The following is a 19,376-nucleotide window of genomic DNA, read 5'->3' as shown; positions in this document are numbered from 1 at the left end:
TTGTCCAAGTCAGAGCATTTCTGGCATGATTTCTGCTCCTTTGGAGCAGATAGTTCTTCCTCTTCCACCATTAGTGTGTCAGCTATTTTGTGTTTTAATTCCATTTGAGCTTCTTGTAGTTTTCTTCTACCACAGCTGGGCCTGTCTCGTTTCCCAACTTTGTGTGTCTCCATGGGAGACAAACTAAGAGCAGTCACTGAAGTCTTTAATTGCTCATCCGCTGTGGTTGTAGGTGGCTGATACTCTTCATCACTGTCATGTAAATTATTAGAATATTCTTCATTTTTTAACAGTGTAACACACCTGAAACATAACTTTTGTCCTGGTTTCATGTTAAGTCCCATGCCCTGATTCACTTTCAATACTGATTTTATATTAATTTCTCTGAGGCTACACTTCATTATCTTCTTATGAATCCGAAATGGATCAAAACAACTTCTTTGTAGGAAAGAATACTTATCCAGAAACACTTACGTATGATGATAACAAACACTAAAGTTTCCTGGAACTGTACTACTTGTGCCCACAGGGTGTATCCCAGATCTCCATAGCAACAAATCTTGGTCCGATTCATCCAGATCATACAATACAAAGTGAATGCCACATTTTGTTCTATATGTTGTTTTATGACATTCAGATGCTTGTGCTCTACCAATACTGCAACTTGTTTGAACAAAAGCAATACATCTCTGTCAACTTTTATTGTACACAAATACCCTGCAATAACAAGTTGAAATTTTGCCACATATTATATTATGGTCTACTTATGCAGTGTTTGAAATTTGGCTTGGATATCACTTGTCCCTTTTGTGCTACCACACTTCGAAAATCTATGTTTTTCAGGTAATTTTTCAAATTTTTGTATTTTTGTGTGCATGTAACTCTGTTTGTGTGATTGATATGGGCAAGATGAGTTCTGTGTGTGTTTAGGCCACATTAAGCTTACAACAAAACATTTCTGCCCTTTTTGAGTGAATTATATTTGGCATAGAGGGCACCTACAATATGTACCTTTTAACGTATTACATTTTTTAAATCACATTTTGGAATTTTTTATTTACCCTCAGGAATATGTTGGTGTTTTGATTCATAGAGTGTGTTCTCTAAGTGGATGTTACTGGGTTGCAAAAATTTCACTGGACTGTGCGGGATAGTTCCAAAGTTATTAAGACCTGAAGTTGGATTTGAAGATAGATTGCCAGATGTGGCTTGCAATTTCCGGGTCATGCCACCTTCTTTCACAAGCCATAATTCTGGAACTAATTGGTAGGGGAACTTAAAATTTTGTACATGAGTGTTCCACACTTGGTAGCATTAATGTGCTAAATTTCAGCCAAATCTGAGACTATCAGCTGGAACATTTTCTCAAATTGGTTGAATTGACATGGAATGACCCAGCTGTGTTCTGTCACTGTTAGTTATTCTTGCTGTACATGTTACTGTTGGCTGGACATACTCCAATGTGAGATTTTCAGCACAATCGCTTTCGTATGACCATCACAGCCGCCCTTAACTGGTGACGATAAACATTCCACATTACAGAAGAATAAGAAGAAGAAAGCCCTGAACTAGAGCATCGAGAGATTGGCCATCGATGATGCCATCAATGAGACTCCTTAACAGCTTGGTAACCGTTCTAAAAGATTTCAGGCTTGCAGACGGTCGTTGTGAACTTCATTGCACGATATTTCGGCTGGACAAATGCCAGCCATCTTCATCTTCAGGTGAGCTGTCGTCTATAGAGGATTTTCATCTGTGGCAACCTTGCTACCACATTTGGTCACCTCACATAGTTTTCCTAAATTCAGCAGTGAGGGGAGAGGCCGCTATCTCTGTACAGCAACAGGGAACAGCTGCAGCATGTTTGGGAGCAGACTCCTCCAGGGTACAGTGATGGACTTCGTCCCACAGTTAAGACTACAATCGACTGCAGCTGAATGGTGTGAACTGAGCTGTTGAAATGGCTGATGTCTGGTGGTGCAGTAGTCATTAGACACTTGTCTTTCTCTAAAGTAGCAAAGAACATGTGCAGGTTGTACACAATGGATGCATGTTGTCCACTGTTCTCCAAAAATCATTTCTTCTGTGGGACATTACACTTGCCAGAAGATTTGGTTGGCCCAGCTTTGGTCAGATGCTGAGTGCCGTATGACAGTCATGGCATAAGTTGGAGTTGAATGAGTCCACAATTCATGATGTATTCAACTGGGGATTGAGATTTGTGCCAAATATTGGAACATCTCTTCTTCAACATGTCCTGTTGCTTCCTGATATATGGAGTGGACTTTGATGGCTTCTATCCCTTGCACACTCAAGACTTTTTGGCTGCCATAAACTGCTATATTTCCCTTCTCTCACTACCTGATGTATACGAGGTGAGGCCATGATTGTGAATTGTTCATGCCTCTTTGGTGCTTTTTTTTTTCCATTACCTCAATGTGATGGCACCACTTACGAATTTCTCTACTGCTGTTACATGTTTACCAAAAGAGCTTGGTAGATGTCTTCTGCTCCTTTCATCAAGTGTGAGATTTTGTCAGCTTCTATCACATTTGTATTCACAATGTGACGTAAGGCGAAAACATTCTGTATGTATTGTTTCCCCATTAACTTGTGCACTATTCTTCAATTGATCTTCTGATGAGCAGACTTGTTGCTTGCTGTGTCATCAAATATTTTCTCCAGTTTGGTCTGGAATTTGTACAAGTAATATAGTTCTTTCTGATGTCTTGAACCACTGCGGGGTTGTTCCATCCAAGTAAAAGTACACATTTGCCAAACACATCTTGTATCTAACATCTTAGTTGAATCCTTTCAGCCACTTCACTGTGTCCTGAGCAGCATCTGAGGAACACTACTTGATGCCTGATGGGCAGCTGTTTTGAAATCCATTGGTCTCCCGCAAGTACAGACCTCAGGAATGATGTACCTCTTGTATTCCACTTCTTGTCCACGTATCTGATGACTTTTATGTTGCTTAATTGGAACCATGGTGATGTAATCATTTTGAAGAACCCTGCATGTCCACCAAACGATGTCATGTCATAACCACAAACAAGTCCAAATCCAAAAGTAGGGTGGTCAATGAAGTACAATACTTAGCTTATTGATTGGCGACTCCATGGAGTGTCCTGTGCACCACGACCAGATAATGGATATACTTGGAAGGAGAGACAGCATTGGTCGTATTTTTTTGTTTTATTAACCGCAAAATCAATTTTCAGTCACTTAGTGACCATCCTCAGTGCTAGAAGTTAAAAATTTTCACGTAACGATCAGAGAGTATAAAACAGAAAATCACAACTACATCTGCATATGAACAAAACAGTTGGTAGGAACATACCTGTAATATAATTTAAATTAATAGGCACTGGTGTCAACAAGCTTAGAGCGATCACATAAACTGAGAACTGAGGTCACTGTTTACATGCACCTATTCAGCAGACCTCTGTGTGGCAGGGCTTGGAACGCCCTCTATGTGACGTGTCACGTGAAGACTTAATATTACTGGTTTTGCGAGATATTAACACTAAATAACTCTTGTGCATTTGTGAATCATGAAGTAATTCAAATTTAAAATGTATGTAAAACACATAGCAGACGAAGGGGGAAGGAAACATCTAAAATACATTGGCGTATTGTTTTTAAAAAACAAACTTATAAAACATAAAACAGATCGATAATAAGTTGTCAGAGTGCAGGACAGGCAAAAGAGAAAAAGACAATAAAAAAGAATAATATATGAATAACATGAAATGAGGTATAACACAGGTTTTTAAAAAAACATAATACCCACCATCTGGCAAGGAAAGTTAGAAGTACGTTTGTGATATACGTAAGATGTTACGTTAAGACTAAGGAGTCAAATATATAAAAAAATAGTAATAGTACGAAACTGCCATTACGTAATAATTAAAATGCCGTGAAACACAATGTTCATTACAAAAAAGTTGGTAGGTGTGGATAAACAATTTTGTTATCATATTTAACCGACATGCTGATGTACGTCTCGTTTGTCCGTTTGGATAAGCTAGCATTGTTATAACAGTGGTTATAGGCTTCCGCATAAGCACTGGGTCAGAACCCATACACACATGACATCAAATATACACGGTTGCTTACTGTAAAACATAACACCCACCATTTGGCATGGGAAGTTAGAAGTATATCGTTCATGATTTACGTAAAATATTACGTTAAAACTGAGAAGTCAAATATATAAAAAAATATAAAAAATAGTAATAGTACGAAAATGCCATTAAGTAACAATTCAAATGCCATTAAACAATATTCATTACAACAACGAAAAAGGTTTGAGGGTATAGAGTAACAATTTTGTTATCATATTGTTTTTTAAAAACAATACGCCAATGTATTTTAGGCGTTTCCTTCCCCCTTCGTCTGCTATGTGTTTTACGTACATTTTAAATTTGAATTACTTCATGATTCACAAATGCACAAGAGTTATTTAGTGTTAATATCTCGCAAAACCAGTAATATTAAGTCTTCACGTGACATGTCACATAGAGGGCGTTCCAAGCCCTGCCACACCAAGGTCTGGTGAACAGGTGCATGTAAACAGCGACCTCAGTTCTCAGTTTATGTGATCGCTCTAAGCTTGTTGACACCAGTGCCTACCAATTTAAATTATATATTACAGGTATGTTCCTACCAAATGTTATGTTCATATGCAGATGTAGTTGTGATTTTCTGTTTTATACTCTCTGATCGTTATGTGAAAATTTTTAACTTCTAGCACTGAGGATGGTCACTAAGTGACCGAAAATCGATTTTGCGGTTAATAAAACAAAAAAAATACGACCAATGCTGTCTCTCCTTCTAAGTATATACAATACTTAGCAACAAAAGCACATTCATTATGGTGACCAACATACAGACAGGACAGAATAGAACTGCCTGTTGGACAGAGGGCACTGCTATTTATACACATATCAAATTTTCCAGAATACACAAGAATTAGACATAAGAAATTTGAGAACCTTCTAGAAATGATAAATACAAACAAATATTTGCTGATGATTGTATTAGAACTGACAACTTGGAGCATGCCAGCCAATGAAGCTAACCAGCTCTACCATGCACACAGCACAGTTTGTGGCAATAATGTCTTCAAGTAATTTCCCTTGTATATCCTTCCACAATTCCTTCTATCTTTTGGCTTTCTCTCCTTTGGTTATGTTATGACTGGACTTAGTCATGCATGTTTCTACAATGTCACATTTGTCCTCTAGTAATATCGCTTACCCAGCTTGCACTTGCTGTCAATTTCATTTTTAGACATTTAAAGTTCCTTTCGCCTGCTTTATTTACTGTATTTTAATTTTTTCTACACTTGTCAAATCTATCTTACCTTTATGTAATCAATCCGAATCCCTCCAGGTCTCTTCCGTGTATGCAAGCTTCTTAACCCAAGTGTCCACAATGATTCTACTACATCGCTTCTCCTTCCATTTCTAAATTATAGAATATTTTGGGATAAAACTAGAGTTTTACACTCTGCTGCAAATGTGTATAGGGACTTACCAGCAGATATAGGGCATAAAATTGAAGATCCCAAGATAAGAATACCACACTAGCTAGTCCTACTAGCTATCATAATATCTGGACTCAGGTATTTAAATTCCGCATAAATACATGCTGAATAGACATTGCAATAGTCAGTATATACATAACTGATAAGTGATCTGTGCAAAGTAAATCATTCGTCTGTATTATTAGATAAAAACAGCAGCAGATTAATATAAGAGTAGCTGTTTTTCTCTTAAAAAAGTGTTTATACAAAGTAATTCCCATAATTATTAATATGCAGTTTAATGCTAATCATAATCTGTTGTAAAGTATACTTTACAAAATGAGACTGAATTGGCTGCTTCTGTCAAGGTATTATTTTACTCATCCACATTCCTGAAGGCTCTCCATTATGAGATTTAACTAATCAATGGTTAAATTGGTTCACAGATTGGAGGAAGGCAATGGTATATGGTCTTCTCTGACATTTTATTTTGAGTCACATTACCAGGTGTCTACCTGTACCTCCCATACTGAGAAATATTAACAGCTTATACCATCTGTTACTTTGATCAAATGAAGATTTAATAAACGTCTGACAGCACTGTTTACCTCAGAAACAGAGAGAGGGAGAGGGAGAGAGAGAGAGAGAGCGCGGGGAGGGGGGGGGGAGGGGAGGGGGGGGGGCACGGAGGGGGAGAGGCAGCTCAAGTTGGACAAGTTGGGGTACATGGTATGGGAGGTGCTGGTGGAACTGATAACTTGACTCATGTTACAAGCAGCGTGCTGTTATTGAATTCTTGTGGGTAGTGTATGGGGATGCTGCAGTGGATATAGTTGGGTGATGGGTTAAGTTACAGCCTTAGGAAATACAGAAACTGAGCTCCATGATTAGCCACACTCAGGAGTCCTGTCACAGCCACTGTTTCAGACATGCTGGATCGGGCGGATGCCATTATTCATGCTGACCAGCACACCACAACTCGACAATTGGCTCTACAGCTGTCGGTTAGCATTGGATGTGCGAGAGTGTCAGTCATGCAGTGAAAACATGGCTACACCTACAGGACAAACGCTTTTACCAGCAGGGAATACATGCTCTTCCACAACATTGGTGTATGGCCATAGAACATGATGGAGACTATGTAGAAAAATAGGACATGGACAAGACATGTTGATATATATTGTCACCAAATTCTGAGCCTTAACAATAAATATGTTCTGAGAAAAAGAATGTGGGGCATTACTTATTGAATCACCCTCGTACAACAAGTAAAAGGCTGTTCACATCTTGTACAGACACCAGAACGCAATTAAACGAGTCAAGGGGCCTGAAAGGGAAGTAGTTGTTGGGAAGGGAGTGAGGCATGGTTGTAGCCTAAACCATATGTTATTCAATCTGTACACTGAGCAAATAGTAAAGGAATGCAAAGAAAAATTTGGGAATTAAATTCCAGGGAGAAGAAATAAAAACTTTGAGGTGTGCGATGACATTGCAATTCGGTCAGAGGCATTAAAGTACTTGGGAGAGCAGTTTAACAGAATGGACAGGATCTTGAAAGGAGCATGCACATATGATGAACATCAACAAAAGCAAAACAAAGATAATGGAATGTGGTTGAGTTAAATCAGTAGACGCTGAGAGGATTAGATTAGAAAGTGAGGCAATTGAAGTGGTAGATGAGTATTGCTATATGGGCACCAAAATAACTGACGAGGGTTGAAGTACAGATGATATAACAAGTAAACTGATAATAACAAGGAAAGTGTTTCTCAAGAAGAAAAATTTATTAACATTGAGTATAGATTTAAGTGTTAGGAAGTATTTTATGAAAGTATATTTCTTGAGTGTAGCCATGTACAGAAGTGAATCATGGACGACAAACTGTTTGGACAAGAAGAGAATAAAAGCTTTTGAAACTTGGTGCTACGGCAAAATGTTGAAGATTAGATGGGTATATCACATAACTAATGAGGAGGCACTAAATAGAATAGGGGAGACAATAAATTTGTGGTACAACTTGACCAAAAGAAGGGACTGGTTGACAGGACTCATCCTAAGACATCAAGGAATCACCAATTTAGTACTGGAGGGAAGTGTGGAGAGTGAAAACCATAGAGGGGGACCAAGAGATTTATACAGTAAGAAGATTCAGAAGGATGTAGTACACTGCAGTAGTTACTTGGAGATGATGAGGCTAGCACAGGATAGAGTAGCTTGGAGAGCTGCATCAAACCAGTCTTCGGACTGAAGACAACAACATACTGTGTAAGTACAAGTAAGTACCACACTGGTGATAGCAACTTACAAAGTCTATGGGACATGTACCTTGGTATCACACCTAGTGCGGCTTTTAGAACCGAAAGTAACTGCAGTTCCTCCTTCCCTCACCAGATATACCATCTGTATCTCAACAAACATCAAAACATTTTTTTCCAACATTAAAGACACACCATGAACACTGTAAAAAAAGTGTGAAACTTTGTCAGTGCAACTAAAAAATAAAAAATAGTACTCAGTTTTCATGGAAACACTTTCATTTCAGATCATACATACATGTGCACGTAACTGTCCCGTAGATAACATCATCAACTAGTCCTAGAGGAACATCCAGGGACAGAAACTGATTCAAACAGCATTCAGAAATGACAGATAGACTGTATTAAAATTTAGCTACCAGGAATAAACTATCTGTACATTTACATTTGCTCTGGAATTCTCTTATTTGCAGTACATCTGCGAAAGGCACTTCCAGCGAATATGCAACCACTCACTGTTCACTGGTCTACAAGCAGTCACCCACTTTGGCAGACCAGATTTTCCAGTTTTCTTCAGGTCACTGCAGGCCTTGAACCAAAAGGTAAAATCTTTAATCTATTTATCATTAAAATAATATGCACAAAAAATGATGCTTTAGTCCTATAACTTCTACAGTCACAAAACACACTTTTGTCACTGCTAGTATATGATCAGTGTCAATAGGCACTATAAATAGAAGCATGTGGAGAAAATGGCAGGTATATTTCCTCTTGGTTAAAATAAAATCTAGGTGATGCAAGTACTTGAAGTGTACATGCATCCAGGAAGCCTTGTGCTTTGTCTTGCCCTTAAGGTATGTGTCACTGATATACAGAGCTGGCACATAGCACAGAATCCAAGCTGTCTTAAACCATTCTCATTTATCTAGTCATTTTCATGTATGCCTTTGCAGTCTGGTCAAGTGGCAGAATCACTTCAGATATTAGCACTGAAGTCACCTAGAATGCACACAATCCCGAGGGTGCACTCATATTGAGATGTTCATTTAAGTGACCTCGTAAGTCCACAGACACGGCCATCATCGGGGTTTGCACAGCTGTGAAGTGTTATTGGTCCACTGCTAGTTGACAAGCGCAAAGCTACAATGTATTTAGAGTTCCTTATCAGGATTTCTGTGGTGTGTAGAAGATCAATATGAATAGCAAAGCCCACACCTTGTTGTCTAGAACTGACAACAACCTTTCCCTTCCACAAAATTTGTGATTTTCCTCCCGAACTGAACACTCTGACTGCCCGGTTTTCTTGCAAGGCTGTGAAAGCAATATTCGGCCTGGCTGTTTTGAGGTTAATGACAGATACTTGCGTGGATCTTGAAAGCTTCCACAGGTATCAGGAAAGCCTCGCATTATTGTGCAGATGCTCCATGTTTATATTTCTTTTTTTGTTTCAGTGGGTGTTGTCATTACAGCAATGACTCCTAGCAACGCTACAATTCCATACACCCAAAAAGAAGAGTCAGTGTGAGGACAAGCCAGTACCCAACTATCTGGGGGTTGCCTAGCTTGAAGTGGGAGTGACTGGCCAGTGGCAATCCTTAGTGCCCATACTTTCATCAGTTTTGTGGATTTATAACTGGTTAACTGCTGCTACCTGTGTTAACTGCACTCGATTGCAGGTGCACAGAGTGTCCTGTCCATCAATGCTACTGCACCTGCGATGCGTTTGATGTACAGACAAGTTTACCCACTTCCCGTGCCACCATCTAAGCCTTGCTGACTGGTTCCACAAGAATGAAAACACACAATTTGTGGAGTTAGATTGGCTGCAGGCATTAGTCGATCATTTGAATGTATACCGTACTCGCATCTAATGCAAATTACAGGATTTGGTTCAGTGGCATCATTTCCCTTTATGGATTGTATACCAGTATAGATAGAGTTCATATTTTCTAAACAAAGAGAAGAATAAGAATATGATAAAGGAAGAAAGGGAGTTGTAAGACTCACTTTGTCAGACTCCTCCACAGAGGCCCAACACTTCCAATACATTACACTACCACCGGCACGGCCTTCTGCATAACTCTGTGGATAGTGCTGTATTATCGCAGTGTAAGTCATACTGTCGCACGATATGCGTCACCTACCCTTCCTTATATATAATGACAATATTATGAAAAGAATAGCTTGCTATTCACCATATAGTGGATACGTTGAGTCGCAGACAGGCACAACAAAAAGACTACTTAGCAAGTAAGCTTTTGGCTAGAAGGCCTCCTTCTGAACTAGACAAAATACACACACACATTTACACAAACACAACTCATACATACATACATACATGACCTCGTCTCTGGCAGTCGAGGACAGACTGTGAGCAACAGTGTATGATGGGAGAAGCAATCAGGGTGGGGGGGGGGGGGGAGGTAGGGGGTTGAGGAGGAGACTGGAGTGTTGTGGGACAGCAGGGCATGGGTGGGGAAAAGTAAGGTGCTGCCTGTGGAAGCACACAGGGACGAGATGCAGAGAGGGTAGAGCAGCCTGGAGTGGAAACAGGGAAGGTGACATGTGGTCCCCCCCCCCTTCATGGCGTTGGTGCTTTAGGACACAAAACTGCTAAGTTCATAAGTGCCCATATCATAATGTAAGACAAAACAAGTAATATATAAAAACCTGAGGCGGGAAAGTAAAAAACACTATCAAGCACGTTTAAAAGAGGAACAGTTAAGGACACGGTGGCCTTAGGGAAAATTTTTCAAAATATCATAGAAGTTTTTTTGTTTTAGGGCGCAAAAACAACTAGTGTCATACACATCCATGTCAAAACTGTAAAACACTAAGACAAAGAGAGGGGTTAAGAAAGACTACTCATCAATCCCAATCAACAGAAGATATAACAGCTAAAAACAGGGACGTGGAGAAAGATCTATGAAATATGTCAGAGAAACAGGTCCAGAGCTAAAAAACAAATGGCCTTCGCCATATTGCTCTGATGGATAAAAAGTAAAAAGCAGTCAACAGCCTGTGTGTCGTTCGTTAAAAAAAGGGCATTTCATCAGGAATTGGCAGATAGTTAAAAGTTGAGCACAATGTGCACGAAGTGGTAGGGGAGCACCACTTAACAAATGGCGATGGCTAAAAAGGCAGTGCCCAACACGCAACCTAGTTAAAATGACCATCACCTGACAGACGGTAACACAGAGATTGCGGAGGGAATGTAAGAACTAGTAGGCTGAGTTACAAGGACTGCAACCCTGGCAGCAGCGACAGCATCATTTCCTGCCCAACCGACGTGACCAGGAACCAACAAAAACATCACGTTGGTTCCATTAAGAGTGAGCAAGTGACAGCTTTCCTAAACCTGTTGCACGATGGGATGGATGGTGTGCGGCACATAGAGGCACATACGGCGCTGAGAGTGTCTGACCAGATTACGCAATCGAAAAGCCTGTGTTGCCGCATGTACTGCGTGGCCCGATACAGGGAGAAGAGCTCTGCTGTAAATACTGAGCAATGTTCCGGAAGCCGACACTGAAAAACGTCGCCGCCAATGACGAAGGCACACCCGACACCACGGTCAGTCCGAGAGCCATCAGTGTATACAGACTCTCAACCGGCATAGTGTAAAAGGCGCCAGTGGCCAAATGGATGCCACGATGGTGGATAGTACTGAGACAGCATAAGAGGAACAGACGTGCAGATGAATTAATAAAACACCTGTAGTCTAATTTCGAATGGACAAGGAACCGGTACAAATGGAGGAGGGTGGTTCGATCTGCACCCCCGGAAGTACCATTGAGGACATGTAGGACATTGACGGACCGCAAACAGCGGGCTGCAAAGTAAGAAGTGGGAGGACCAAGACAGTTTCCTATTAAGCATGAGCCCCAGAAATTTCATAAGTTTCAACGAATGAAAGAGCACAACAGGCTTAAGACGTAAGGACGATGGAAAAAACCAATTGCACCACCAGAAATTAATACAAATGATTTTGTCAGTGGAAAAACAAAAGCCACTGTCGAGGCTCTGTGAGTAAAGACGATTGAGACACCGCTGAAGACGCCAGTCAATGATACAGGTACATGGAGAACTGCAATAGATGGCAAAATTGACAACGAAAAGGGAGGCGGAGATGCCCATTGGGAGATGGGCCATTATAGGGATCATGGCAATAGCAAAGAGGATGACGCCCAGAACGGAACCCTGAGGCCCACGATTTTCCTGGATAAAGCTGTCCGACAAGGCACAACACACACGTACTGTGAAAACTCTGTCTTTAAAAATTCCTGAAGGAAACAGTGCAGACAGCCATGGAAACCCCACTTGTAGAGAGTACAAAGGATACCAGTCCTCCAGTATGTGTCGTAGACTTTCTCCAAATCGAAAAACACTGCCACTGTCTGGCATTTCCACTGAAAACCATTCATGACATGGGTGGACAAAGTGACGAGATGGTCAACTGCAGAACGGCACGCTCAAAATCCACACGGTGCAGTGGTTAGTAAATAGTGAGACTCGAGCCACCAGCCAGGCACGAATCCTATGTTCCATCGCCTTGCAAACACAGCTGGTGAGAGAAATGGTTGGTAGCTAGAAGGCAGCTGTTTGTCCTTACTGGGCTTAGGTATGAGTATGACTGTGGCTTCATGTCAGCATTTGGGAAATGTGCCCTCTGACCAGATGTGGTTATACATATTAAGCAGGAAGTGTTTGCCTGCAAGAGAAAGGTGCTGCAACATCTGAATGTGAACAGCACATGGCCCTGAGGCAGAGAATCGGGATGAAGTGAGAGCTAGATCTAGCTCCTCATAGTAAAAGCGGCATTGTAGCACTCACGATTCTGATAAGAGAAGGGTATTGTCCGGGCCTCCTCTACTCATTTTCGATGGAGGAAGGCAGGGTGATAGTGGGAGGAGCTCGAAATCTCTGTAAAATGGCAGCCCAGGGTGTTTGAGATAGCAGTAGGGTCCACGATGACATCGTCTGCTACTTTCAGGCTGGAAATTGGGGAATGGATCTCGGTCCCAGAGAGCCGTCGGAGATTGGTCAACAAGACATAAGAGGGAGTGGAAGTGTTAAAGAACTAGTGAATGAAATCCATCTAGTTTTTTGTTATCCCAAAGAATGTGACAACACTGAGCATGCTTCTGTTCGTAATGAATGCAGTATGCCATTGTAGGACGATTGTTAAAAACGCAGATAACTTGTCTCCACACGCAAACAGCATCGCGGCATGTCACAGTCCACCAAGGGGCCTGGACACGGCATGGCAACAAGAAAGTGCAAGGAATGGAATGTTCTGCAGCGGTTGAAGGTCGCCAGGGAGGAGTAAAGCCTCCAGTCGGCGTTAGCTGCCATCTGGCTGTGCACGAAGGTAGGGTAGGAGTCAGCAAACAGATAGTTCACAGGAAACGGTTGCTCAAGTATGTTTCAGGGAGAACAGACCACTCAAGACCGAGCGAGGTGGCGCAGTGGTTAGCACATTGGACTCGCATTCGGGAGGACGACGGTTCAATCCCGTCTCCGGCCATCCTGATTTAGGTTTTCCGTGATTTCCCTAAATCGTTTCAGGCAAATGCCGGGATGGTTCCTTTGAAAGGGCACGGCCGATTTCCTTCCCAATCCTTCCCTAACCCGAGCTTGCGCTCCGTCTCTAATGACCTCGTTGTCGACGGGACGTTAAACACTAACCACCACCACCAGACCACTCAAGATGATGGGCAACCTGGTCAGTGCACAAAGGTAAGTCAAAATGGGAATAGGTGTGTCAGGAGTCTGAAAGGAACGTTGGTGCTCCTGTGTTAAAGCAGAAGAGGATAAGTTGATTAATAAGGTCAGTCAAGAGGGCACCTCTCTGGCAGATTCTGGGAAAACTTCAAAGGGGATGGTGCGCATTAAAGTCACTGAGCAGCAGGGGGTGAAGTAGCTGCCCAATAAATTGGAGTAAGTCTGCCCTGATGACATCAAATGACAGAGGGCTGTAAATGCTAAAAAGGGAAAAGGTCAAGTGAGAAGGAAAAGGTGAACTGCAACAGCTTGAAGACGGGTAATCAGGGAGATGTGTTGACTACAAACGTCATCTCTTATGTGCAGCATGACTCCCCCATGAGATGGAATGCAAACGTCAGGGGGAAGGTCAAAACGGACTGGGACGAAATTTGAAAGCCCAAAGTGGTCATGACGACGCAATTTTGTTTGCTGAAGGCAGAGAACAAGTGGATGCTGCGATTCTAAAAGCAGCTGTAAATCCTCTTTGTGGGATCAAAGGCCACGAAAGTTCCATTGGAGGAGAATCATGATGAAGATGAAAAAAAGAAAAAAGAAAAAAAAATGAAGGGGTGTCACCTCGGCAGCTGCCGAATATCAGCCAGCAAAGACTAGCTGCCACAGGGCACTGAGGCAGGAGGAATGTGCTTCATTAGGTCCACAGAAGCATCAGCTTTCTTCTGCAGTCGGCCTCCACAGTCCAACGCAGAAAATAGGTTGGTGGTGCACACCAGTGACACCGAGGTCAGCCATGCACGGATATCACGTGGTGACAATATTGAAGAGGATCTTCGAGTCTGAAGGAGATCGTTTTCCTTTGTTTGACTTCTTCGAGTCTTTTTGGGAAACAGAGGAAGACTATGGTGTTGGTTAGCAGGTGGGACATAGAAAGTCTTCACGGGAGTATCCCTTCTGTCCTTTTTGGCCTGCCGGTTATGTAGCTGGTGACTTCGCCCGTGAGGTGAGAACTTGATGGCTTTTTGCACAGCTGGACGAGGAGATGGCAATGCTACCATGGCACTGGGTGATTTTACAACCTCAGCGCCGAATCTGAGGTCGCATGTCTGCATGAACATGTCCTCCTCAGAGAGAGAGAAGCAAGAACGGTACTGTAAGTGCGAGACGGTAGAACGCAGGGTTTGCGACTAGCCAATAACTTGTGAACAACGGGGTAAGGTACTTTTCCTTTACCCGAATTTCCTGGGCAGACCGCTCATTGAGATACATGGGACAATCTTGAGAGAAGGCGGCACGGTCGCCATTGCAGTTTATACAATAGGGAGCAGGAGGCAGACATCACCCTACCACAGGTTACACATTTGGCTGGGTGTTGACAAGATACTCGAGTGTGGTTGAAATGATGAAACTGGTAGCAGTGAATCAGGTTCTGAATGCACAGCCTGACTGTGATAACCTCATAGCCTGCTTGGATCACAGATAGAAGCACGACTATCAAAGGTAATAAAAAGAGAGTGTGTGTGGGCACTAAGGAGGCGTCTACCACTTTCATCACCTGATGAATGGCAATGACACTCCGATCAGAGAGGTACGGTCGGATTTTTGCCTCGGTCAGACTGTCGAGCAGCTTAGAGTAATAACATAGTGGGAAGAATTCAGCATTTGGCTGGCCTCAACACGAACAGGATAGGAGCGAAGTTTCAAGCAGTTGTTGCGCTTGAGAATCAGAAGTAGTTCCCAAAAGCAAAGTACCACTGCGTAAACGAGAGCAGGATTTCACAGGGCCAGCAACTGATATTAACACTTTTCTAAACAATAAGCGGATTTACTGTTGCAAAGTCCTGAGCACTTCAGTATGGGAAACCACAAGGAACTTTGGTGCAGTTGGAAGAGTCTTCGAATCATTAGCCTCATTCCACTTATTTTTTGTAGCCACTGACTGTGAAGAAGATTGGCTCATTGCGAGAAAATCCCCCACGATTGCCAGCGTTTCCGAAGGTACACTCCTTTTAACTGGGGGCCCCCTTCAGCAAGGGATGTAACCATCTTAGGCGATTGTTCACACCTCAGGTCACACCTCCCGAACCCCTGACAAGAGGGACCAATCAGCAATTTGGGAAGGTAGCAGCTGGGCAATCACCCCTGTACCAGGGGGTACATGCAAATCCTACCTGTCAACCTGGGGCTGGGAATAACGCGTTACCCAGACACCTGTTACACATCAAACATGTGGCCTAAGGATAGCATTTGTAATGTATTCTATCTGGTCATCAATGCAGGGGAAATGTTCATCAAAAATGGCCAGTGAGGAGTAGAGGGAGGTAGGTAGGTTGGTTGATTGATTGGTTGGTTGGTTGGTTGGTTGGGGTTGAAGGGACCAAACAGCAAGGTCATCAGTCCCTTGTTTCAAAGGTGGTCCATTCAGACAGATTTACATCTGAGAAGAGTCATAGTGATAAAAGGTTAAAAAACGTAAAAGTGCAGTCGTGTTGTCAATGGTGAAAACAAAACAAGGGAAGTCAGCAAGTGGGCAACCCCAAGGCTATGCTGGAGGCAGGAAATATCCCACCTCTGACGCGGTACAGGCAAGACCACCTGCTATTCAAAAGCATTCACCCGCTAGAGTGTTCAAGTGCGTATTGTAAAAGGAGACTAACCAAATCTAAAAAGCGATAAAAACAGAGTAAAAGGGAGAGAAAAGATGATCTTGACCAGGGAGGGGAGTCAGGAATATTCAAACACAGCTTACAGTGGGAGACACCCCAACCCTAACTGCCCTGCCCCTACTCCAAAGGGAGATTAAAAACCTTAGAACTGAAAATAAAAACCACTTTCACGGAGGAAACTGAGAACCAGTTCAACCATCTGGGAATCGCCTGTCAATATTAAAGGTAGTGCGGGGAAGTCTGTACTTAGTACCCAAAGCCAAAAGAAGGGGGCATTCCACCAAAATGTGGGTTACTGACTGGAAGGCTCCACAACCACAAAGTGGGGGTGGCTCATTAAGCAAAAGAATTACCCTGAAGAAAACAATCTATTAACACACAGTCCTCTCAGGAGGGAGATAAAGATTTCAAACTGTGATCCCAGAGTCCAAGTGGACCTCAACAGCAACCGCTTCCAATGTAGTTTGAAGAGGAATCCATGTGCTAGCAACGTCCATACGGACCAACGTACAAACGCCATCAGAGGCCCACAGGGGGCCAACCCGATTTCGACAGAAATCGCAGAATCCACGGAGGGTTGGTGAGTGAAAACCAGTAAAATGAGATTCCTGTAGAACCACACAGGCTGCTGAGTAAAATGAAATAAGGGATTCCAGAAGGTGACAGTAATATCCATTATAATTCCATTGGTTAACCACAGAACGATGATTCAAATGGAGGGTGAACCGGCTAAAGCCACTCATGCCGCAGGGTCACCATCCATCAACGCCAAGGAGGGGGGGGGGGGGGGGGACATCCATGAACAGCAGGTCAGAATCAGGTTGCGAAGGTGAGGACGGGACCTCTGGCGACACCAGAGGCTCCTTGTCCTGGGACTTATGTTACTTCTTCTTTTCTGTTAGAGATCGAGAAGGGCTGTGTGGCATAAAGGAGCCAGCTGTAGCAAGATCTGGAGACACCAAACAAGTGGGACACTTCTCTGGCAGGGGACAGGGAGTGGCGCCTGGAGGGGCGGGTGTGGGAACCGCAGGGGAGAGGGGGAGGAGAGGGTTTGGGACTGGGGTAAGGAAGGGAGAGGAAGGGATGAAGATGCAATCAAAGCATGGCTAGACATCATTGGCACAGGATGAAGACGTGCATACTTCTTACGAGCCTCAGTGTAGGTTAGACGATCAAGGGACTTATACTGGTTTATCTTCTTTTCCTTCTTATAAGTGGGGCAATCCGGCGAATGTGGAGAATGATTGCCGTGCAATTAACGTGCAATTAAAACACACACACGGAGTGGACGTCCACAGACACCACAGAGAGGGGTCTGCGAACAGTGGGAAGACGTGTGTCCAAAACGCAAGCACGTAAAACATCTCATAGGTGGTGAGATGTACGGCTTCACGTCACATCGATAAACCATAATCTTGACCTTCTCAGGGAGGGTATCCCCTTCAAAGGCCAGGAAAAGGCACCAGTACCAATGCGATTGACCTTCGGGCCCCTCTGAACACACCGAACAAAATGAACACCCCACTGTCCTAGATTGTCCCTAAGTTCCTCATCAGTTTGAAGGATGAGGTCCCTGTGAAAAATTACACCTTGAACCATATTCAAAGACTGGTGGGGGGGGGGGGGGCAATGAACATAGGAATTGTGCCAAGATGGTCACAGGCACGAAGGGCCGCAGACTGGGCAGCTGAAGCAGTTTTGATCAACAACGAACCTGACCGCATCTTGCCCCGAATGTCCACTTAACCAAACTTGTCATCAATGTGTTCCACAAAAAATGAAAGTTTGGTATTGGTGAAAGATCTCCATTAGTCCTCGTGCAGACCAGATAACGGGGGAAAGATTTCGCCCCTAGCCAGCGAGCCTGACCGTCCTCCCAGGGGGTGGCCATGGAAGGGAAGGCCGAAGGGGCAGAAGAAGCAGCACTAAAAGAACCATTTCCATTCAAAGAGATGGCCGTAGAAGAATAGCCAGAGTTCTGGACCCGTATGCATTTCATTTGTTTAGTGTCTGGCACGGCGGCCACTGCTGGGAGTTCTGATGCAAAGGAGTGTGCGCAATAAGAAAGAAATGTAGGTGTAACCGTGTTCAAACAGATTAGATTGACCTGGTTGAAGATATCTACCAGGAGAGAGCCTCTCGGACAGGGGCATGGAGAGCCCTAAAGGGGATGGTGGGCATGGAAGTCGCCAAGCAGCAAAAAGGAGGGAGGAAGCTGAGCAATGAACTGCAAAATGCCTGCCCTGGTGACAGCAGAAGACGAGGGTGAGTATATGTTGCAAAAGAGAAGGTGAAACCAGGAAGGGAAAGATGGACAGCAACAGCTTGAAGCTGGGTGAGCAGGGAAACAGTGTGACCATACACATTGTCTCAAATGAACAACACGACACCCCCATGAGCCGGAATTCTCGCCTCAGGAGGAAGGAGAAAATGAACTGAAGTGTGGGGGGTGAAAGCAATTGTTAGGGCATAATTGAAACAGTGACGGGCTGGAGGTGGAGAGAGACCTTCAGGAGCGTCCGTGCTGCAGGAGACGCATTTGGCTGCACTTTCACAAGATTCACAGGTGTGGTTCTAGTGCTGATATTTATAACAAAACATGGAATTCAGGATGTATGGTCTGACAGTAACAGTAACAGCTTTGTAGCTAGCCTTAATATTTCATGGAAGTGCCACACAGTCAAATGTGAGAAATAGAGTATGGGTTGGCAGTAATTCTTAATCAACCCTTTTTGTGACGCAGTGAACTGCAGTCACTCCCTCGTCAGTGAGATAGGCTATTATTTCAGCCTTGGTCATGTCATCAAGCAGCCGAGAGTATATGACTCAATGGGAGAAATTCAGAGTGAGGTGAGCCTCTACTTCAACACGATAGCTGTGGAAAAGTGTCGCATGAAGCAGTTTCTGTGCTTGAGAAGCACTATCCGTCTCCAAAAGCAAGGTCCCATTACACAACCGAGAGCAGGACTTCACAGGACCGGCGATGGCATTTACACCCTTTGAATAACAACTGGATTAACTGTCGTGAGATTGTAACCACCTCCCGTGGGTGACACCACGAGGTATTGGAGTGCAGCTGGGAGAAGTGTCAATTCTTTAATCTCAACCCATTTACGTTTTCAATATGAGGAACTCATCACGGAGAAATCCCTCATGATTGCCAGCTTCTTCGATGGCGCACTCCTTCCTGCTGGGGGGACC

At 43.3% G+C, this 19,376-nt stretch overlaps 2 protein-coding genes across 4 annotated transcripts in view; one reads left to right on the top strand and one right to left on the bottom strand.

Annotated features, from left to right (window-relative positions):
- LOC126199021 (GPI mannosyltransferase 2) overlaps positions 1-19,376 on the bottom strand; it is a 253,063-nt gene that overhangs the window by 221,466 nt on the left and 12,221 nt on the right. The gene's annotated exons all lie outside the window — the stretch shown is intronic.
- Positions 1-19,376, top strand: part of LOC126199020 (dual oxidase-like) — a 246,332-nt gene that overhangs the window by 219,429 nt on the left and 7,527 nt on the right. The window contains exon 31 of one of the 2 annotated variants that reach the window (XM_049935709.1): positions 8,262-8,390. The exons of the other annotated variant lie outside the window; for it this stretch is intronic. Coding sequence (XP_049791666.1) covers positions 8,262-8,390 — 129 coding nt within the window. The remainder of the gene's footprint in view (positions 1-8,261; positions 8,391-19,376) is intronic. 2 annotated transcript variants of the gene reach the window in all.

Source organism: Schistocerca nitens, chromosome 8 (assembly GCF_023898315.1).
Source record: "Schistocerca nitens isolate TAMUIC-IGC-003100 chromosome 8, iqSchNite1.1, whole genome shotgun sequence".
Lineage (NCBI taxonomy): Eukaryota > Metazoa > Arthropoda > Insecta > Orthoptera > Acrididae > Schistocerca > Schistocerca nitens.
This window is presented reverse-complemented; position numbering and strand designations above follow the sequence as displayed.